The 22,909-nt window shown below is 51.7% G+C and overlaps 1 protein-coding gene across 2 annotated transcripts in view; it reads right to left on the bottom strand.

The window, feature by feature from the left end:
* CCDC57 (coiled-coil domain containing 57) overlaps positions 1-21,537 on the bottom strand; it is a 122,338-nt gene extending 100,801 nt beyond the window's left edge. Inside the window, exons 1-7 of one of the 2 annotated variants that reach the window (XM_066235019.1) lie at positions 21,382-21,537; positions 13,188-13,608; positions 11,699-11,807; positions 6,343-6,444; positions 5,983-6,140; positions 5,793-5,867; positions 3,053-3,253 (exon numbers count right to left, since the gene is read on the bottom strand). In XM_066235019.1, the coding sequence (XP_066091116.1) occupies positions 3,053-3,253; positions 5,793-5,867; positions 5,983-6,140; positions 6,343-6,444; positions 11,699-11,807; positions 13,188-13,600 (1,058 nt within the window). In that variant the 5' untranslated portion in view covers positions 13,601-13,608; positions 21,382-21,537. Of the gene's footprint in view, positions 1-3,052; positions 3,254-5,792; positions 5,868-5,982; positions 6,141-6,342; positions 6,445-11,698; positions 11,808-13,187; positions 13,609-21,381 lie in introns of those variants that run through there. The other variant, XM_066235020.1, reaches the window with a different exon arrangement.
* Positions 21,538-22,909: the final 1,372 nt, after the last annotated feature.

Here is a 22,909-nt window from a genome sequence, read left to right on the forward strand (position 1 = left end):
GCACAGCCTTTGGGGAGATGCTGCAATCAATGTCACTTCCACTCTTCCTCGCTTCGATGACCCTGGTATAGACCGAGCCCCTGAGACAGGCCAGGCCAAGCCCATGCCAGGTGTGGAGAGGATGTGAGTCATGGGTCCTCTTGTGCTGTTTCCACACCCCTCCCCTCACCTCACCTTGCACAGCACCTCAACGTGGAGACTTTCAACACGTTTTCAAACTGAATAGTAAAATGAGGGTGTACAATGACCTTAAGTTCCCTGGTAAAATCACCAAAAATTGGATAAATTTCCAAAGAAGAAAAATGTCAGAGAAGGCAGCCAGAGATGGTAATGGGGAAGCCACAGCACTGACAGCACAGTGGCTGCTGGCATCCCTCAGTCTGCAACCCTGGCTGACTCCTGCCCCAGTGCAGTCAGCGTATGGAGGGGTGGGTGTGAGTGGTCACATGCTGGCTGCGGCTACAACCACAGGCTTAAGGTCGGTCCTGGTGTGTCCTGCAGACGGTGGGCCACCTGAGTGATAGGCATCCCCGACAGATAAGGAACATATAAGCTGATTGTGTATTGGGTTAATCTCACCAATGTCTTCTCTGTCTTCCCTGTGGGTTCTAGGAAGTTAACATGCCTATATGTCCCTACCACATAGCCATGTTACTGGCTAGACAGCTTCCCAGGGCCCAGGAGGGTTGTCACAAAGCTCATCTCTCTGATGGGACTTCACAAACTAACCCCCAGGAAAGTCATCAGAGACAGGCTCCGTGAGACCACAAGCTCAAAATCTGGGCAGTTTTGTTGCTGATTTTAGTGTCTCCATGTGAAGAGACTGGCAGGCCGAGGCTTGGGGTCTGCAGCTGCTGGCCATGCTGGGGAAGGAGCACAGGGAGGGAGCTCAGGACAGATGTGTGGGGGAGGGAAGGAGGGAGATCTGCAGACCTATGAGCAGGGCATCCGCTGGGAAAGCCAGTTGGGCACACACACCCAGAGCGTTGGTCACTTTGGTCACCTGTACTGACTGGATCAAAGAACAAACCAATATGGGGACCTAAGGAAATGATCCTGAGAAGCTGTAACTTCCTAGTATTTTATAGCCATTTCCCCCTAAAATAGAAATACAATTTGGCAAAAAATTCTTAGTAAAAGAGAGAAAGAAATACTGCCCTAACAAAGGGGAGACTAGTGATGAAGCATGGTAAACTCGAACAAATGACATGTTTGTTTCCAGTGAAGGCAGCTTCTCTGAGGATCATTTCCTGACCTGGCCGGATAGCACTCAACTCCAACTACAAAGGTCCCACACATGTGCAGCTCTCCCTAGACACTAGGTGCAGTGAGATAGACACGGCTTGGAGGCTGGAAAGAAAACCAGGCTCAAAACAAAACTAGTCACCCTGGCCAGGTAGCTCAGTTGGTCAGAGCATTATCCCCATACATCAAGGTTGTGGGCTCATCCCCAGTCAAGGCACACACAAGAATCAACCAGTGAAAAATAAATAAGTGGGACAACAAATCAGTGTTTCTCTCTCTTGCTCTCTCAAAAATCAAGCAATCAACCAATAACAAAGAAAGAAAGAAAGAAAGAAAGAAAGAAAGAAAGAAAGAAAGAAAAGAAAGAAAGAAAAGAAAAGAAAAGAAAAGAAAAGAAAAGAAAAGAAAAGAAAAGAAAAGAAAAGAAAAGAAAAGAAAAAAACTAGTTAAAGGAGAAACTGGCACCCAAATTGATGTGACCACTGTGGAAAGCAGTCTGGTAGTTCCCTAAAAAGTTAAATAGAGAATTTCCATATAACTCAGCAATTCCACTTCTGGATATTACATCAAAGGAACTGAAACCAGGAGGTGGCGCAGTGGATAGAATGTAGGCCTGAGATGCTGAGGACCCAAGTTCAAAACTCTGGGGTCGCTGGCTTAAGCACGGGATCATAGACATGATCGCATTGTCACTGGCTTGAGTCCAAGGTCACTGGCTTGAGCAAGGGGTCACTCACTCTGTTGGAGCCCCCCAGTTAAGGCACATATGAGAAAGCAATCAATGAACAGCCAAGATGCCACAACAAAGAATTGATGCTTCTCATCTCTCCTTTCCAGTCTGTCTGTCCCTGTCTCTCTCACTAAAGAAAAAGGAAACAAGAGACCTACACAGATACATGCATACCACATTCACAGCAGCATATTCATGACAGCCAAAAGGTGGGAACTGCCTGAGCATCCATCCACGATGATGGATAAACAAAACATGGTCCCTCCATAGGAAATTCTGACCTCTTACAACATGTGTGAACCTGAGGACATCATACTCAGTGAGTGACATGACCCAGACACAGGACGAAACCTGTGTGATCCACTCACAAGATGTCCCTAAAGAAGCTAGACAGAAAGTGGATGGTGGTGCCAGGGGCTGGAGGGGAGGAGGAGGAATGGGAAGTGAGTGTTTTGGTGACCAAGGTTCAGTTTGGAGAATGGACAAGTTCTCAAGATGGATGTGATGACAGCTGCACAACAATGTGAATGTGCTGAATGCCACTGAGCTGTAAACTTAAATGTGGTCAAGATGGTGAGTGTTGCCTGACCGGGCGGTGGCGCAGTGGATAGAGTGTTGGACTGGGATGCGGAAGACCCAGGTTCGAGACCCCGAGGTCACCAGCTTGAGCTAGGGCTCATCTGGTTTGAGCAAAAGCTCACCAGCTTGAACCCAAGGTTGCTGGCTCGAGCAAGTAGTTACTTGGTCTGCTGAAGGCCTGCAGTCAAGGCACATATGAGAAGGCAATCAATGAACAATTAAGGTGTTGCAATGCGCAACGAAAAACTAATGATTGATGCTTCTCATCTCTCCGTTCCTGTCTGTCTGTCCCTGTCTATCCCTCTCTCTGACTCTGTCTTTGTTAAAAAAAAAAAAATATGGTGAGTGTTGTATTTTAACACAATAAAGTAAATGCACACATTCACACAGACACACACTACACAATTTCAAAAACAGAGGGGTTAAGCACAGTGACCCCAGCAGCACCTGCTCCCCTGGGTTGCAGAGATGAAGAGCTACAGCCCCTCCTGCACTCACTTGTCCATGGCTGCATCCTTCTCCTTCAGGGCGTCCACCTGCCTCCACTCGGCCCTGCGCACCTGTAGCTCCAGGGCCTCACACTGGGCCTGCAGCTCCAAGACCCGGGCCTCCAGTGCCTGCAGCTGCTCTGTGTGGGCGCCCTTCACCGACACCAGCACTGTATCCCTTTCCCTGGCCATACGATCGAGCTCCTCATGCCTAGAAGACAGTGAGGACCCACCCAGCTTACCAGGGCCCGCTCTGGACCCCTCTCCCTGTGTCTTCCCCCTCCTTGTCCTGTGTGGGTGAGGAGTGGTGCTTATGTCCTCCTTCCCGCAGGGCAGGTGCTGCTTGGTTACCATGGAGTGGACACTGCTCTGCTGCCCATCACTCTTCACACTACACGTGACTGATCCACATGCCAGGCCCTGATCCACTCTCTGGAGCTCTTAGTCCCGTGGGAGGGAGACCAGAAACTGGTGCTTCAGGGAAGCACACCCGTAAGGCCCCCAGTGGCAGCATTCCCACCGACACCAGAGAGCAGAGCCCAGTGAGAGGCCATGCATCCTCTTCAGCCACTCTGCCAGCTCTCTTCTCCCTGGGATGAGGTATGGCCTGGGCAGGTGCCAGGGGACACTGTCACCAGGACAGATGTCTACCCTAACAGCATCCCAATGATGTCATTTAAATGAGTCCAATGTGTTAGCACTAAAGTGTCTTGCTATAGACTGCGTTGGTAACTCATCTCCCAAGGTGTGTTCTGATGACAATCCTCCAAACACACACAGGTGCGCTTATGCAGACTGAATGTTGAAGCAAGACATGCACAGCCACCTGACGCATCATGGCGAGTTGGCTCTGCCATTCAGGTGATGTGGGGAGTATCTTCCTTGAACTGAAACTAAGTCTACAAGTCAGGAGTTGCAGGGGAGCTGAGCTGTGACGAGATAGGAGCACTTATTTATAGATGTTGTGTCAATAAAAGTGCACTGAGGCCCAGGCTGGGTTGCTCAATGGATAGAGTGTCATTCCAGCGTGCCTAGGTTGTGGGTTCAATCCCTAGTCAGGGCACATACAGGAAGCAACCAATTAGTGCACAACTAAATGGAACACGTTGTGCACTAATTATGTGAGTGGCACAGCAAGTTGATGCTTCTCTCTCTCTCTCTCTCTCAAATCAATGGAAATTGATTTTTTTAATGCACTGAGATTCACAGTGGTTCAGTTTCCTCACCCTTTTCAGCACACTAGGTTTCACAAGGTACCTCCTCGGAGGAAAATATCAGGCATGCGTAACAGTCAGAAAACAAGTCTTTATAAAGCCTTGTATCTGGCCGGTTGGCTCAGTGGTAGAGCGTTGGCCTGGCGTGCAGGAGTCCCGGGTTCAATTCCCAGCTAGGGCACACAGGAGAAGCGTCCATCTGCTTCTCCACCCCTCCCCCTCTCCTTCCTCTCTGTCTCTCTCTTCCCCTCCCGCAGCCAAGGCTCCATTGGAGCAAAGTTGGCCCAGGCGCTAGAATGGCTCTGGTTGCAACACAGCGACGCTCCGGATGGGCAGAGCATCGCACCTGGTGGGCGTGCCGGGTGGATCCCGGTCAGGCACATGAGGGAGTCTGTCTGACTGCCTTCCCGTTTCCAACTTCAGAAAAATACAAAAATAAATAAATAAATAAAGCCTTGTAACTAAACTTCTGGCAACTGTGGAGGTAAGTGATGCTGCCCACTCGGTGCAGACCCCAGGGCCAGCAGGCAGTGGCTGCTCTCTGCCTCCTCGGTGCTGGAGAAGCTTCTGTAGCAGCTGAGTGAGCAGACAGTCTAATGTTACTTCTGAAGGAAGATCAGTGGGGCAGGTGGCTCTTGGCACATGAGACACTGCAAGAATCCACCAGGTCCTGCCTGAGGGTGCGTGGGACACAGTGGCTGGGCCTGGAGGGAGCCAGCTCTGGGAGTCCATGTGTGGGGATGCTCACCTCAGTACCAGGGGCAGGCCTGACCTGTGGTGGTGCAGTGGATTAAGCGTCGACCTGAAATGCTGAGGTCGCCAGTTCAAAACCCTGGGCTTGCCTGGTCAAGGCACATATGGGAGTTGATGCTTCCTGCTCCTCCCTCTGTTCTCTCTCTATCTCTCCCCTCTCTCTCTAATAAAAATGAATAAAATCTAAAAAAAAAAAAAAAAAGTACCAGGGGCATCCCCACAACGTGACAGTTTCCTCAATTACTGAATTTTATAGTACACTATACTGTTTTGTAAAGTCTGTACTAATAATTACCATAATATTTTAATTTAGAAACAAAGAGCCTTGTGACCTCAGCAAATTCTGTCATTTTTAGTTTGTAAGCATACACATGTTGTTAGCACCAGAATGACATTCTATCCTGATAAAACTGACTGGGGAGGAGCAGAAATGGGCCAAGGAGGAAAGGGGTGGGGGAAACCTCTGAGCCAAGGAAGCGTGGCCTCTGCACGCTTCATTGCCTGGTTGCAGTGTGAGACTGTGCAGCACATAGGCACATGCTGAATAATCACTGAGCACTCTCAGTTTTGCATGCCAGCATGCATCACATGCTGCAAGTTATATTCATTTCCAACTATTCCAGTTCATCACTTAGAAGACTCTAGATAGAGACCTAAACTTATACCAAGAGGAGTGGTGCTTCTCCAGCTCCTTCCTGGCACCACTGGCCTGGACTGGTCTTAGCAAGGCTGCATTTTTCAGTGACAGCTCATGCCACCCACACAGGAGCCAAAAACACTCACTTCCTCCTGAGCATCTCTTCTTCTTTTTTCCAGGTGAGGTGCACAGACTGAAGTTTATCCTCCAAGTCTTTTATCCTGGAAAGAACCAAATGTTAGTGGACAGAGTAGGTGAAGGAGGACAGCAGCGCTGGCCTGCAACCAGCAGGACAGATCAACCTCCCCCGCCAAGAAGATACAGGAGGGCCCGCACCGGGCATCCTTCATGGTAGCGAGGTCCTTGAGCTCCCAGGCGGCGTGCTGCAGCCTATCCGCCAGCTCTGAGTTGGCGGCCTGCGCGCTCTGCAGAGACTCAGCAGCCTGGGCCCCAGCTTCACGCAGAGCTGCCAGCTCCTTGTTCAGAAGCTTAACCTTGGAGACACAAAGAGACTTCAAAATGCAGCACTTCCCCTGGTCAGGGTAACGGGGCCCCAGTGTTGCCACCGGGGTTCCTCTGGCTAGGCACCACAGCAGGCACTTCACCTATGTGTCATCCCTGGCTCTGTGCAAACGCTGACTTCCAGCTCAGAGGTCACCTGATCACTGAGAGGTCCCCACAGACGGCGTCTGTTACCTTGAGCTCCTGCAACAAGACCACGCTGCTCACGCTGTCGGCATGCAGCCGGAACCTGTGTTCTCGTTTCTGCATCTCAGATTCAAACTCCAGCAGCAGTTCCTGGGGCAGGGAGAACTCAGATGAAGGGAGGACAGGGACCAGGAGAGAGCTAGCATACTTGCATTAGCCACGGGCATCTTGGCGCGCACAGTTTGGCCATGAGCCTGTCCTGCGTCTTGCTCTTCACTTAATGAGCCACGGGGTAGGCCCAAGGCAAAGACCCAAAGACCTGGGATGAGAGCACATGAGCCCTGCTCAACACTGCCGCTCTGAGCAGATATCTGGTTGGTTCCATCAAGTATCTAAATGCCATGCTCATGCCACCACTCATGTCACTCCTCCATGACCTGCTGGGTTTTTGCTAAAACAGACAAGCAACGGCTAAGAAGCCCTACCCCACACCTTGTGTTACACTGGGCTCTGTAAACAGTCTTCCAGCTTCACCCACAGACTCGTTCTGAAAGCCACACACCACAGACTGCCACAATGACAGAACAGTTTCCTGCCACCAACAGTGAGCACCATCATGTTCATGGTACACCAGAGCCCTGTCTCCCCTGGTGTTCTGAAGCACCCCCTCCCACTCCTCCTCTCTCTGCTTCTGTCTGTCCCATTCCCCTCATGTCTCCTTTGTGGTGTCCCCTTCCCAGGATATACCCAACAATGTGACCTATACCCTCCCTGGGGGGGGAGCCCCTCTGCAGTCCCCAGGCTCTAGTTTGCCATCCACCTGGGTGATACACGAGGACCTGCCCTGCTTGGGCCCCAAAAACCCCTCCCTTGGCTCCCTCCTGCTTGTAAGAGCCTCCTGCCCCCAGGGTGACCATCAGAAGGATCGTTTCAGGCCCCACCAACAGGTCCTATGGGGAGTGTGTGGGGAGTGTGTGGGAGTGTGGGAGCTGGGAGCCAGCATGTCAGCCTCTCTGTCCTGTGTTTCTCAGGCTCACTGGCTCCTGACTACTGTGAGCAACCAGCTCACCCTGTGACTGGGGCTACCAATCCTGAGGATGCTGGGGAGCCACACACATGCCATCAATAATGCCCAGCTGGCACTCTCCTGGGTTGAACAGGGCCTCAAAGGCACTGTGCAGGAATACGATTGGAAGCCTACATTTTACTGCTTTACCCTTTGAGAAGCAAAATGAAGTATCAGGGGTTATATGAGTAACCCTTCTTGGACCCAGAATATAAACACTCATCCTCACGAGTTAAGATGATGGAACACCTGGTTTCTGCTCAAAACTGTGCAGGCTGTGGCCACCAGGGGGCAGGTGTCACCCAGGCCTCTGAGCACGGGGAAGTCAGCCCTGGAGCAGGAGCCCATGCCCTGCAACACACTGCTGCCCACAGCACCTGTCCTCATCTGTCCAGGCACACAGCTCACACTCACACCTCTCCTGGCCACCCTCTTCTCTTGCCCCTGGGCGTCCTCTCCTGTTAGTCCCCTGCTGGCACCCTGTAGCCGAAGTCCCTCATCTGCCCTGCTCCATACTTGAGGCTTAGCCTTGATGGCTCCTCTGTGCCGTTTGAGGAAGTTTCAGGCTCCCAGCTTTGCACCCTGCCACACCCCCACCCAACCTCCACGTCCACCTGGCAGTTCAGGGATCACCAGCCATGCAGCCTGACCAAACACCCTCCTCATCCTCCCTGCATACTTCCCTGTCTCAGTACAAGGCAAGTCACTCGGCAGGTCCTTAGCAACTGCCTCTCTGATCCTCTCCAATCCAGCTGCACTTAGAACCTGCCTGCTTCCCCGGGACCCACCACAGGCCCAAGAGCCAACACCTCCACCCATCTTGGGCTGCACTGTCTCCACAGTTCTGGCCCCACAGTCTGTCCTCAGCCCAACAGCAGATGATCTGAAACCGTGACTAAACTCCTAGCACACACTGCTCAGAGCTTGAAGACTGTCCCACCTCACGTGAAGCAGAGGCCTGTCCTCATGGGGGCAGGGGAGCCCTGCATGGCACCCGCACCACAGCCCCAAGCTACCTGAGCAAGCAGATCCCTGCTGCTCCCTCCACCCTCCTCACCTGCGGACTTGGGCTCACATGTCCTGTTCTCAGGATACCCTTCCCAACCACCCTATTTAAAAGGTCACCCGCCCCGCCCTGGCCGGTTGGCTCAGTGGTAGAGTGTCGGCCTGGCGTGTGGAAGTCCCGGGTTTGATTCCCGGCCAGGGCACACAGGAGAGGCAACCATCTGCTTCTCCACCCCTCCCCCTCTCCTTCCTCTCTCTCTCTTCCCCTCCCGCAGCCAAGGCTCCATTGGAGCAAAGATGGCCCCGGGCGCTGGGGATGGCTCCTCGGCCTCTGCCCCGGGTGCTAGAGTGGCTCTGGTCACGACAGAGCGACACCCCGGATGGGCAGAGCATTGCCCCCGGGTGGGCATGCCGTGTGGATCCCGGTCAGGCGCATGCAGGAGTCTGTCTGACTGCCTCCCTGTTTCCAGCTTCAGAAAAGAAAAAGAAAAAAAAAAAAAGGTCACCCGCCCCATTGTGTCACTCAGGTAATCCCTTAGAACACTACAGCCAGAGACTAGTGTTCAGGTGTCCACCATGCCACCACTTGAGGGCCAGCTTGCTCCTAAGACAGGCAGGCCCAGGTGCTCACACCCTAACTCCAGGGCCCAGGAGGGCACCTGGCATGTGGTTCGTGTTAAAAACCTATCTGTTCAGTGAGTGACTGATCGATCACTCCGTTTCTCTCGGTGGCTCCTGGCCCTGTTCCTGCTAACCAGCATGTCCACAGCCTGCATACACAACGAGAGTTAACAAACTCATTCCCATCATCTAATATTGTGTTTTTTTCTTTTCTTGTTTTTTAGTGAGAGAGAGAGGGGTACAGATAGGGACAGACAGACAGGAAGGAGAGAGATGAGAAGCATCAATTCTTCATTGCGGCACTGTAGTTGTTCATTGATTGCTTTCTCATATGTGCCTTGACCAGGGGGCTATAGCCTAGCCAGAGACCTAGGGCTCAAGCCAGTGACCTCAGGGTTGTTGTTTTTGTTTGTTTGTTTGTTTTTGTATTTTTCTGAAGCTGGAAACGGGGAGAGACAGTCAGACAGACTCCCGCATGCGCCCCACTGGGATCCAACCGGCACGCCCACCAGGGGCGATGCTCTGCCCACCAGGGGGTGATGCTCTGCTCCTCCGGGGCGTCGCTCTGTCGTGACCAGAGCCACTCTAGCACCCGGAGCAGAGGCCGAGGAGCCATCCCCAGTGCCCGGGCCATCTTTGCTCCAATGGAGCCTCGGTTGCGGGAGGGGAAGAGAGAGACAGAGAGGAAGGAGAGGGGGAGGGGTGGAGAAGCAGATGGGCGCTTCTCCTGTGTGCCCTGGCCGGGAATCAAACCCGGGACTTCTGCACGCCAGGCCAACACTCTACCACTGAGCCAACCGGCCAGGGGTGACCTCAGGGTTTTGAACCTGGGTTCTCTGCATCCCAGTCTGATGCTCTATCCACTGCACCACTGCCTGGTCAGGCTCATTGCATTTTTCAAGAGAAAACTCTTTGTCACCATTGAATCAATTCCACCTCTGACAAGCCAATCATGGACACAAAGATCTTCAGAAACAAGAGACAGGACCTAGCCCAAAGGAAGGACCCTGGCTCACTCACTGCCTGAGGGAGAAACGGGCTGCAATGCAGAGTTCCAGAAAGGCACACTGCAGCCTGGTACGCAGCACAACTCAAGACTATTCCAGAACCACCCAGAAAAGTGCTGCCCAAGCTCTGGGCAGCAGCCCAGATTGAACACCATAGTTGGAGAGTTTAACACCAATTTTCCATCCTCCAGAGACCCAAGGCTCCCTACGTCTATGAGGGGCCCTGCTTGCCAATGCAGGAGTTCACAACACGAAAGAGCCCAAATGTTGAACCTGCTCATACTGGACAGAATGCTTAGGTCCCAAGAATTTTTTTAAAAAGTCCTCTGCAGGAAATGTCAAATACTCTAAAGCAGGGGTCCCCAAACTTTTTACACAAGGGGCCAGTTCACTGTCCCTCAGACCATTGGAGGGCTGCCACATACAGTGCTACTCTCACTGACCGCCAATGAAAGAGGTGCCCCTTCTGGAAGTGCGGCGGGGGGGGGGGCAGATAAATGGCCTCAGGGGGTCGCACGCGGCCTGCAGGGCCGTAGTTTGGGGACGCCTGCTCTAAAGGATGCTGTGAGCAACAGCAGCATCATGGCAACAAGTTTCCAGAGGGGAAGGAAAGGGTGGAGCAGCCAAGGTTGGTAGATGCAGCCATGCCTGAAAGGGCAGTCGGGGGACAGTCATGTCCACAGGCACCTGTCCATCCCAGTTGGCAGAGTGCCTACTCAGGATGCTGTCCTGTGTCAGGGTGGCCAGAGGTCAGTCAGGTCTGCCCTGGAGCAGTGCTGACCCAGCACCTAGAAGTGAGCCGCACGGGCAGGCATGCGGAACATCTGCCCTGGCGCACTCCCCAGCACACCGGGCTCACACAGCACCACTCTGAGATGGCAAAGATGAGGCATGGCACAGGCTGACTTCTGCTCCTGTTCCATCTTTGAAATCAGAGACCTGAGTCTAAAAGTCTGACATGAGGAGCCTCCTGGGGCAGGTAATGGTAGCTAATAGTGCTCGTGCTAGGGGTGTCTTAGACTCCAACTACAGTTTTACCACTTACTGAGGGGATCCTGGGCCTCTTAATGCCTTTGCTCCCACCTACACCATAAAGAACCCACATTGTGAGGAACAGATAAATTCACATGTGCGCAAGGAGCTTCAGGGAGTCAGTTGCCTTAAACAGCAGCTGCTGCTACAGTGACACAAGTCCAGCACATCCTGGAAGAAGATCAAGGGGGCCTGGTCACCGGCACCTGCACCATGCAGCCCCACAAGCCATGGGCCCCAGCCACAGTGCAGCTGAGTCCCTCGGAGGTTAACATGAGTTTCAACAAAACTGAGGAGAAATTTTGGTGACAGGCTGAAGCGTCAACTGTCAGCTGACAAATCTATACTTACACTTATAAGTACTTAATGTTTTGCTAAGAAGTATATAGTTATCACAATTTGAGCTCCTAGCTCTTTGCTGTCTGTGTACTACTTTTTCTATAATAAATGAGGGGAAAGCTCCACTCGTTCCTGAAGAAAGAGAGCTCTGTGGGATGAGCTACTGCAGGGAAATCCATGACACCCGTCGGATCCCCTGCAGACCTCCCCTGAGGGGCATCTGCCCCAACAGCTCAACTTTGCCCACAGGTATCAGACAGTTAACAGGACTGTCTTCCTGCCCTAGGCCTGTCTGGGCGGCAGCCTGAGCAGCACCCATGCCCACAGGTCCTACCTGCCTCTGCTGGGCAAGCTTGCCCTCGAGCTCTTCGAGCTTTCTCTCCAGCTTCCATTTCAGCTGCTCATATTGCTCCCTCTGGTAGTCAAGCTCACTATTCTTGTCACTGTGTGAAGACAATAGCATTAAGAGAAGCCACACTGATGAGTCCTCAGAAGGACACATTTGCCAGGTAAACTTTCGTCGCTTTGCTTTTGCAGGGGTGGCTTCAGTGCGACCCAGTAGGAGCACTTACACCCACACAAGGGCCTGCACAACACCCTGGCCCACATGACACCCTGGCCCATATGACACACAAGCTTGTGTGCTATAGCTGGACCAGATTCTATACCCGGACCAGGCATACCATCTATACAGGTGCCATGAATGTGAAATGGGATGCAAAGCCTCACTACATAGTCCCCAAAATGTCCAAGGAACAATCAAATTTACTGGTCATACTGAAAACCAGGAAAATCTCCTCTTGAGCAAGAGAAGACAATCAGCAGATGCTAATACCAAGATGACACATGCTGACGTCATGAAACGAGATTTTTTAATTTTTTTTATTTTTCCGAAGCCAGAAACGGGGAGGCAGTCAGACAGACTCCCACATGTGCCCGAATGGGATCCATCTGGCATGCCCACCAGGGGGCGATGCTCTGCCCATCTGGGGCATTGCTCTATTGCAACCAGAGCCATTCTAGCACCTGAGGCAGAGGCCATGGAGCCATCCTCAGCGCCTGGGCCAACTTTGCTCCAATGGAGCCTTGGCTGCGGGAGGGGAAGAGAGAGACAGAAAGGAAGGAGAGGGGGAAGGATGGAGAAGCAGACAGACGCTTCTCCTGTGTGCCCCGGCCGGGAATCAAACCCAGGACTCCTGCACGCCAGGCCGATGCTCTACCACTGAACCAACCGGTCAGGGCCATGAAATGCGGATTTTAAAGCAGCCATCATAAAAGTGTTTCAACAAGCAATCTAGGCCCTGGCTGGTTGCTTAGTGGTAGAGCATTGGCCTGACGTGTGGATGTTTTGGGTTTGATTCCCAGTCAAGGCACACAGAAGCACCCATCTGCTTCTCCACCACTCTCCTTCTCTTCTCTCTCTCTCTCTCTCTCTCTCTCTCTCTCTCTCTCCCCCTCCTACAGCCTTGGCTACATTGGAGCAAGTTGGCCCTGGGCGCTGAGAATGGCTCCATGGCTTCCACCTCAGTCTCTAAGAAGAGCTCGGTTGCAGAGCAACAGATCAATGCCTCAGATGGGCAGAGCATGGCCCCACAGTGGGCTTGCTGGGTGGATCCCAGCCGAGGTATGTGCTGTGGTCCCCCGGTCGAGGCACATATGAGAAAGCAATCAATGAACAACTAATGTGCTTCTCATCTCTCTCCCTTCCTGTCTCTCTGTCCTTCTCGCTGTCTCTGTCACAAAAAAAAAAAAAACAAAAGAAAAAAAAGAAAAAAAAAAAGCATGGGCCACTGTGTGAGGAAAGGAGTGGGGTGTGTCCCCACCTGTGGATGCGCTCCAGCTCCAGGTGGTGCTCCTGTAACTTCTGCTGGTGCTGTAGCTGTAGCTCCTCCAGCCGCAGGGCCTCACTGGACAGCATCTGCCTCAGCTTGGTGACCTCGATCTTCAGCTCACTCACCTCGGCCTGCAGGGACTCCTCCAGCCTTTGGGCCTGGGCGAAGGCGGTGTCATAATGCTCCAACTCACGATCCCGCTCCTCCAGTACCTGCAGGTTGTAGACAAAATCCTCCTGCAGGCGCCGCAGCCTCACCTGGGCCTCCTCCAGCTGGCTGTGCGCATCCTGCAGAGCCACTTCCTGCTTCTGGGAGCGGTGGGCCTGCTGCTCTCTCCATTCTTCCTCCTTTCGAGCCAGGAGCTCGTTCAGGGCCTGCTTCAAGGGTGAGGGTGGCAGCAGCATTGCGGCAGCTATGGCGAGAGATTAGGGACTCTCACTGTCCTTCCATAATGCCCACCCACCTCAGAGCCCACCTATACTGACCACTGTCACCATTGGAACAGGAGGGGCTCTTGGCCGGCTCCCAGGCATCTGGTCACACTGTGAATTCTGGAGGCCCTGAGGTGGCTACCTTAGGGCTCAGCTGGTCAAGAGCACGCCAGGCCCAGACTGCAAGTGTCATAAGTGGCATACATATGACATATCAAAGGTGGCACATACAAGTGAACAAGTGACACACGTGATGCCTATCATGAGCAACATACATGTCATGAGTGGCAGCCTGACCAGGCAATGGCGTAGTGAATAGAGCATCAGACTGGGATGCAGAGACCCAAGTTCGAAACCCCAGGTTACTGTCTTGAGCCTGGGTTCTCTAGCTTGTGCACAGGGTCACTGGCTTGAGCATGGGATCATAGACATGATCCAGGGGTCACTGGCTTGAGCCCAAAGGTCGCTGGCTTGAAGCCCAATGTCACTGGCTTGAGCCCAAGGTCGCTGGCTTGAGCAAGTGGTCACTCGCTCTGCTGGAGCCCCCCGGTCAAGGCACATATGAGAACACAATCAATGAAAAAATAATGTGCCACAACAAAGAATTAATGCTTCTCATCTCTCTACCTTCCTGCCTGTCTGTCCCTATCTGTCCCTCTCTCTTTCTCTCTCACAAAAAAAAAGTGGCACACACGCCAAAAGCAGCACACAAGCCACACATCATGAATGACACAAAGCTGAAACAACATACATTAAGTGACATGCATATTCAAAGCAACAAGTGTGCCAAGTGACACACATGTGCAGTGACACACGTGTGGTGCATTTAAAAAGTGACGCATGTATCAGAAATGCTATGTGCGTGGCACAGGTTGAGAGTGGTACGTGTTCAAAGTGACACATGTGCCTGAAGTGACATGTGGTGCACAAGTGACACTCGTTACATGGGGTACAGGGCACCCAGGATCACTGGGAAACCAGCAGTCAGGACAGGTTATGGGCAGGCCAGCCACAAAGCTCAGGGAAAGCCGGGTGTGGAATAACGAGGGGGAGCAGAGAGGTCCATAGGTGGGTGTGCCACAGTGACTGGACATTGATGGCTACCTGCTACCATGAGCTCAGCTAACTGTGGTAGGGCTGGGAATTCTGGGATCTGGCAGGCTCATCCACAGAAACTGATGCACACTGGCCACCACATGCCAGTGCATACTCCCAGGGACAGAATTGGGACTTCAGGAACACACAACATTAAACAACACCCACACTACTGTAATCTTGGACAAAGTGCCCATGAGGGAGCATACCAAAGTCTGTAAGATCCACAGGCTCCCCTCATCTGAGGACCACTCCTCCACGCCCTGTCACATGGCCACCCACCAAGTTACTGTTTGAGTGTGGTAACTGGATCACATGATCCTTGTGACCAGGGCTCCTGGCCATTTTCAAGATAAAGTTCAACTTGTTTGGCACAGTATACCAAGACCTCTAGAATGTGGCCACACCTCTAGCCAAGCTGCCCACACGGCTCCCTCTGGGTTTCCAGCTGCTTACAAGAGAAAAACTGGCTTCTTCCATGGCACCAGACTCCACTGCACTCAGGACCCCAAAGGTAAACCCAATTCATGAACAGAGTGCACCAAGTGTCCCACATCCCTGCCAGCTCATCTGCTTCTGTACAACTATCACCAAAGGGTGATCCCAAAAGCCCCAAGGCTGAGGTTAATCAAGCTTTTAAAAAATATATTTTTTAATTTTTTTTTTTTTTAGAGAGGAAGGGGGGGAGAGAGAGAGAGAGACAGGAACATCGATCTATTCCTGAATGTGCCCTGACCAGGGACTGAACTAGCAACCTCTGTACTTCGAGATGAAAGTCTAACCAACCTAGCCATCTGGCCAGGGCTGAGGTTAATCAGCTTTAAACATCACAGCCTCACAGTCTGCACCTAATCTGTTTGCTAGCCAGCAGCTGTCCCCAGCAAACATCTCATTTTTAGGAGAAACCATAGAATTTTTTGGAAAACTACAGAAATCTCCAGAAAAGGGAGGAAACCATTGTTACCTCAGCTTTGCCATGGCACTCACAGTCCTAGAACACCTGCTGCTCAGCAGAGGAAGGACCAGGATCACACCATGTCATCTCAGCACTTTGTGTGTGTGTGTGTGACAGAGAGAGAAAGAGAGAGAGAGAGAGAGGCAGAGAGAGGGACAGATAGGGACAGACAGACAGGAAGGGAGAGAAATGAGAAGCATCAGTTCTTCGTTGCAGCATCTTAGTTGTTCATGGATGCTTTCTCATATGTGCCTTGCCTGGGAGGCTATAGCAGACTGAGTGACCCCTTGCTCGAGCCAGCACCCTTGGGCTCAGGCTTGTGAGCCTTACTCAAATCACATGAGCCTGCGCTCAAGCTGGCGACCTCAGGGTCTCGAACCTGGGTCCTCCATGGCCCAGTCCGACGCTCTATTCACTGCTCCACTGCCTGGTCAGGCTCAGCACTTCTATTTTCTCATCTGTAAAATACTGAGCTTTCTGACCCCTTTTTTATATTATAAGTTTACCTGTCAGGTATTAAAAAAGCTCTTGGAAATTCTCAGGTCTTAGGAAGGTAGAAATAATTTCTCATGAAAGTCATGGTTTCCCACAAGTGGAAAACTCACTCGTAGGCCCCAAACAGACCCAGGCAGCAGAGGCCCCATCTAGAGGACTGCTGCTGTCACCAGTTAATCTGAATGTGCCACTGTGGCTAAGATGCCATGTATGATCTGACACACACTGCCCGAAACCTGCCAGTGGTCTGTTTGACCCTGATGGCAACCCAGCTGGGCCAGACCAAAGCTGGGATCTGGCGCGTCCCAGGCAGAGCACAGCAAGAAAAAGGCTCCGAAGGTGGTGTTTCCAGGGTGAGAGACTTGCAAAGCTCTTTACAAGTTACGCTAGGGCCAAGACACCCAGAGCCACAAGGAGGACCCATGGCCAAGGACATCTTCATGATGACATCATACTTAGAGGAAAGAGTTCAAGACAAAGGAACTAGGAAAAAGAACTATGTGGGTGATGAAGAACTTCCAACTGCATCGGGCTCTGTGGAGGGGACCCAACACCCCAGCTGTGGGGGAACATGCTGGGTAAACAGGGGCTGAGAGAACGAGATGACTGTCTGGGCCAATCTCACCCCTCGCCAAGATGACCAGGCCATCAGAGCAAAACACATCAAAGTCAGAGATGGACCATAGGCTACCTGATCCACAGATGTGACTGTGGAATTAATCACACTTTGTTTGCCTGACCAAAAATATGCTAGCAATTTGTGTTAGAATAAAGATTTGAGCCCTGGCTGGTTGGTTCAGCGGTAGAGCGTCGGCCTAGCGTGCGGAGGACCTGGGTTCGATTCCCGGCCAGGGCACACAGGAGAAGCGCCCATTTGCTTCTCCACCCCTCCGCCGCGCTTTCCTCTCTGTCTCTCTCTTCCCCTCCCGCAGCCAAGGCTCCATTGGAGCAAAGATGGCCCGGGCGCTGGGGATGGCTCTGTGGCCTCTGCCCCAGGCGCTAGAGTGGCTCTGGTAGCAACATGGCGACGCCCAGAATGGGCAGAGCATCGCCCCTGGTGGGCGTGCCGGGTGGATCCCGGTCGGGCGCATGCGGGAGTCTGTCTGACTGTCTCTCCCTGTTTCCAGCTTCAGAAAAATGAAAAAAAAAAAAAAAGAATAAAGATTTGATAAGTATTTGATTGTAAGGCACTGAATCAGCTCAATAAAACATACACAAAAGAACCATTTGTAAAGGCTTAAAAATCAGTCACTAGATGCTTCTGGATAAGCAGTTTTGGCCCACTGGCCAGGCTTAGACACCAAGCAGGCATCCTGTGCCCCTGCTGCTCTAAAGAACTGTGGCTCTGGATGCACCTGGCTGTCCACTGGACCACTAAAATTGCCCCCCACTCCTAATGCAGCAGAACCTACATCTGCTCCGATAAAGAACATAGTCTTGTTGCTCTGTAAATGTAGGCAATGAACTTAATTTACAAAATGTTTGAGGGAAAGTCCCGAGGTGGCACAATGCTCTGCACTCAGTCAGGGGACTCAACACCAGCACCCTCTGGCACCCCAACACAGGCAGTCTGAGCTAAGCTCTGTAAATGTCACCTTGAAGGAGGTCCAGGGGGTGGAAACAACAGGCCTGAGACCCCATGCCTTCTTTCCCAACCTTTACTGATGCCAACTAGTACCCACGCCATCTGTAAAACCTGACATTGAAGACAAGCAGCAGGCAGAGGTTAACCCCATCCCTGGCACTGGCTGGGGGCAAGGGGCACCACACAAAGAGTACAGGCAGTGATTTTTAAATTTAATTTATACCTGCCAACGTCCCTTCTCCCCAAAGGAGTGAGTAAATGAGAAATAAAAGGGAAGTAGAAAAGTAGAATAGTCTTATAGTTAAGAGCTTACATCCTGCTGACTTACAGAACCACACAGATGTTTCACATACTAATCAATGACTCAAAATGAAACAAGTGAATCTACTTTATTACAAATAACATAAACAGAGAAAAGCCAACTCTGTAAGATAGTGTTATGATTACATATTCTGAGGATAAAAACAAAAATAGCCCTGGCAGGTTGGCTCAGTGGGAGAGCATTGGCCTGGCATGCAGGAGTCCCAGGTTCGATTCCCAGCCAGGGCACACAGGAGAAGCACCCATCTGCTTCTCCACCCCTCTCCCGCTTCTCCACCCCTCCCCCTCTCCTTCCTCTCTGTCTCTCTCTTCCCTTCCTGCAGCCGAGGTTCCATTGGAGCAAAGTTGGCCCGGGTACTGAGAATGGCTCCATGGCCTCTGCCTCAGGCGCTAGAGTGGCTCTGGTCGGAACAGAGCGACCCCCTGGATGGACAGAGCATCACCCCCTGGTGGGCGTGCCAGGTGGATCCCGGTCGGGTGCATGCGGGAGTCTGTCTGACTGCCTCCCCGTTTCTGGCTTCGGAAAAATACAAAAAAAAAAAACAAAAAAAAAAACTGCTTGCAAATATTATAGTCTAGTTAATAGGTTTGCTTTTCACAGAAATGTGGATTGGTAATTCTGAAACTACTTTATGTGTGGTTGAGGATTGAGCAAGCAAATTAATAAACTGAAGACAACAGAGCCAGATTTAAAGAGAATAAATAGAGAGTAAACCCTGTGGTGAGGTATCAGTATAAATGGACAGTTTTTAATGTATAACCAGGAATGTAGATACAGAAATTGAAACACGTGTATGATACATACAAGCACGTTTCTTAGTTTGCCCACAGAGAAAGCCAAAAGCAACGACGTTCCAGCAGTGATGACCTACCTACTACCAGACCTTGGTTCCTAAACACCAAAAGGAACCAGCATTCCTGCAAGAAATGATGGATTCCAGATTTAGTCCCGGTAAGCACAAGATGAGCCCAGAACAGCTTGTAGTGCCAGAAAGAAAGGAATGCTCAGAAAGGCTGAAGGCCTTGGCTGGTTGGCTCAGCAGTAGAACATTGGCTCAGTGTTTGCAAGTCCCAGGTTTGATTCTTGGTCAGGGCACACAGGAGAAGCAACCATATGCTTCTCCCTCAACCCCCTCCCTCTTCCTCTCCTGCAGCCTTGGCTCTGTTGGAGCAAGTTGGCCCCAGGTACTGAGGATGTCTCCATGGTCTCCTCCCAGGCACTAAAAAAATAGCTTGGTTGCTGAGCAATGGAGCAGTGGCCCCAGATGGGCAGAACATCAGCCCCAGACAAGGGTTGCGGGTGGATCACAGTCAGGGAACATGCAAGAGTCGTCTCTCTGCCTTCGTGCCTCTCACTTGATTAAAAATAGATAGACAGGCTGGAGACATGCTGACGGGGCACAGAACCAACCTGAAGGGGCTCCTATTGCCCAAATCTGGACAATCAGAGCAACAAAATAAATGTCAGTAATGGATTAGTAACTGTGGGATAAAAATAAAATGTCTATACCAACATAAGTAACAGAATAAATAGATAAACGGGGAAAGCAAGGTTCTTTCTTACAGTAAAAATCCAACTAATAGGCCCTGGCCGGTTGGCTCAGTGGTAGAGCGTCGGCCTGGCGTGCAGGAGTCCCGGGTTCGATTCCTGGCCAGGGCACACAAGAGAAGCGCCCATCTGCTTCTCCACCCCTCCCCCTCTCCTTCCTCTCTGTCTCTCTCTTCTCCTCCCTCAGCCGAGGCTCCACTGGAGCAGGGTTGGCCCGGGCGCTGAGGATGGCTCTGTGGCCTCTGCCTCAGGCGCTAGAATGGCTCTGGTTGCAGCGAAGCAACGCCCCAGATGGGCAGAGCATCACCCCCTGGTGGGCGTGCCAGGTGGATCCCGGTCGGGCGCATGCGGGAGTCTGTCTGACTGCCTCCCCGTTTCCAACTTCAGAAGAAAAAAAAAATCCAACTATAAATGTAGAAGGAAAATAGAAATGGAAAAATCACCCTTTTGCAAATATGACATAATTATTTCAGAAAACACTCACTTGTGGATGCTACAATTAATGACAGGCAGCATGGGTACAAATAAGGTACATAGTCTCAAGGCATCGCCCCACAAGATACTTATTATTTGCAAAGGGAAAAATGGGCCCTGGCCCTTTAGCTCAGTCTGTTGCTTCTTCCTAAAATGACAAGGTTGCAGGTTCAATCCCTAGTCAGGGGACACACAGGAAGCAAGCAAAGAATGTAGGACTGAGTGGAACAATGAATGCTTCTATTCCCTCTCCTCTCTCTGTCTCAGAGCACAGAGGTTGCTGTTTCGACTTCCCGGTCAGGATATAGGAGCAGCAAAATGTTCCTATCTCTCTATCCTGCCTCTCTCTCAAAGAGAGAGAGAGAGAAATGGAAACTATGATGGAGACGCCTGATAGACACCACCTAAGCCATATGACTAGTTAGTAATGGGATCAAGTGACGTTGTGTGCCTAATGTTACGATGTACTGAGGACATTTCACTGTTCAGGTTTTTCTCAGTAAAAATGCATAGCTTGACATTATAAATCATGAGAAAACATCAGATAAACCCAAACCAAGAAGCATTCTACAAAATAACTGACTCCCAACAAGAGGAAAGCCAGGATGGTGGTAGGCAGGACCCTGTGGAGTCAGGTAGTCCTCAGTGAGATAACTGAGGGAATCCTGCACGTGGAGTCGGGTTTGTCTTAGGACTAATTCCATAGTCTGCTAAACCGCTGTGCCAATATCAGAGGCTGGGGGATCTTGGCAAAGGGTACACTGTAAAAACTACTGCTTCTGAAACTTTTTAGTAAGTCCCAAATAATGCAAAAGTACTTCGCCATAGGAAGTGATGGCATAATGCCATTTATGACATGGATGGACCTTGAGGACATCATACTGAATGAAATAAGTAAATCAAAAAAAGCTAAGAAGTGTATGATTTCACACATACGAGGATATAAAACTGAGACTCGTGGACATAGATAAAAGTAAAGTGGTTACCAGAAAGGGGGGCAGGGGAGTAAAGAGGGACAATTATATAGTGACCAAAAATGATCTGACTTTGGGTGGTGGACACACAACGCAATCAACAGTTCAAATGCTATAGAGATGTTTACCTGAAACCTATGCTCTCTTACTGATCAATGTCATCTTAATAAATTTAATTTCTAAAGTAAAAAAAAAAAAAAAAATCACCGTGGACCAGACTGCCTGAGGTTGAACTCTCCTTCCTGGCAAACTCGTCTGCGGCCACTGCAGGGACTGGAAGGTGGAGCACCAGAACCTGACACCCACCAGCGTCTGCAGGGAACAGACGAGCAGGGAACGGGAGGCCGCCCGGAATCCTGACGGGCCCCACCGGACTCCGGGTTGGTACAGGCCGCACCTTGGGAAGCTGGACTTGTAAGTACAGTTTTTCCAAAGAAAGCGACGAACCACCGCGCAGATGGCAAGCCGCGTCTCACTTCGAACGCCCAAGATGTGCGTGCAACTTCCGGTCCCGCCGCGTTGCCATAGCGACCCGAGTCCGTCGAACGCGGTCCGGGCGAGCTTGGTGTAGCACTCAGTCCCGCCGGCCAGAAATGCGAGCCGAACTCCGAGTTCCTCCCGCCCAACTACGCCAGGTTATCGCGCCGGCACCAAGGGGCTTGTGGGGTAGACCCAATTCGAGTGGGTCAGCCAAGTGAGGAGGGCCCCGGACCACCGTGGGTGGCAGGGTGTGCAGGAGCTGAGGCTTCACCAGCTGAGCGTAGAACTGCCAGGACTCAGAGGTTGGACCTGAGTAGGGGCGGGGAACACACGTATGGCCAGGGGCTGGGGGTTGGGAAACTCAGGCCTGCAAGTAGGCGGGTGGCACTGCAGGTGTTGTGGTGCACTACCCTCCAGCAGTGACAGGGCGCAGGCAGGCAGGATTGCCAATTTCACATGGGGCCTTTGGCCTCCACCAATCCTTGTTGGACAGGTCCCTTGCCCTTCCCCCTATTCAAACTGGGATAACAGGTCTTGGGGATCCTGCAACCTGAATGCCAGCCATTTTCCTGGCAGATGCTGGGGCCACCTGCTTCCCCTGCTTTTTCAGTGGCTGGAACCTCTGTTCTGACTCAAGCTGCCGCCAGAGCTCTAACAAGACTTTATTAGGCTTGCCATCTAACTTCTGTCTGCCCCAGCCACAATCAAATCTACGTACCTCTGTGTTCGGGTAACTTTCACAGGCCCGTTTCTCTTGTTAGTCAGGAGTGGGTAGGGCAGCACAGGCAGCAGCCCTCACAGCCTTATGGTTCATCTTGGTTCTGGAGAGCTTGATGCCATCCACCCCCCCTATGTCCCGCAGCCACACCAGACAGGCTGCCAGGGGCTCAGGGGTTTTCTGCCTGAATTTCACCCCCCAACTCCATCAGTTCTTCCCGGGTATAGGGCCGGATCACAGAGTGCTCCACTACCTGGGGAGGAGGCTGTGGCTACCCCTGAGGAACTCTCAGTTGCTGGGTCTTTACCTTTTTGGCAACCACCAGCCAGGCTCCAAGTCTGCGGACAGCAGTTGCAGCCTGAGCCTCCCCCTCAGAAGAGTCAGAAACACCTGTTGCTGCTGACTCAGAGCCACTCCGCTGGCAGGAATGCAGCTCCATCTTTCGCGCCAGCTTCGGCTCCTATGGATGCCAGCTCCCAGCCTGAAGCTGACTCTTGAGCTCCTGAACCTGCAGTTGTTTCTCGAATAGCCATTGTTGCCAATATTCAGCTTCCAGGGCAAACTGCAACTCATGAACCCATAACTTTGTTCAGAGACCACTCCAGTTTCAGGCACTATTGGCACTCAGCCTGCACC

The sequence above is a fragment of the Saccopteryx bilineata genome, chromosome 6 (assembly GCF_036850765.1).
Source record: "Saccopteryx bilineata isolate mSacBil1 chromosome 6, mSacBil1_pri_phased_curated, whole genome shotgun sequence".
Lineage (NCBI taxonomy): Eukaryota > Metazoa > Chordata > Mammalia > Chiroptera > Emballonuridae > Saccopteryx > Saccopteryx bilineata.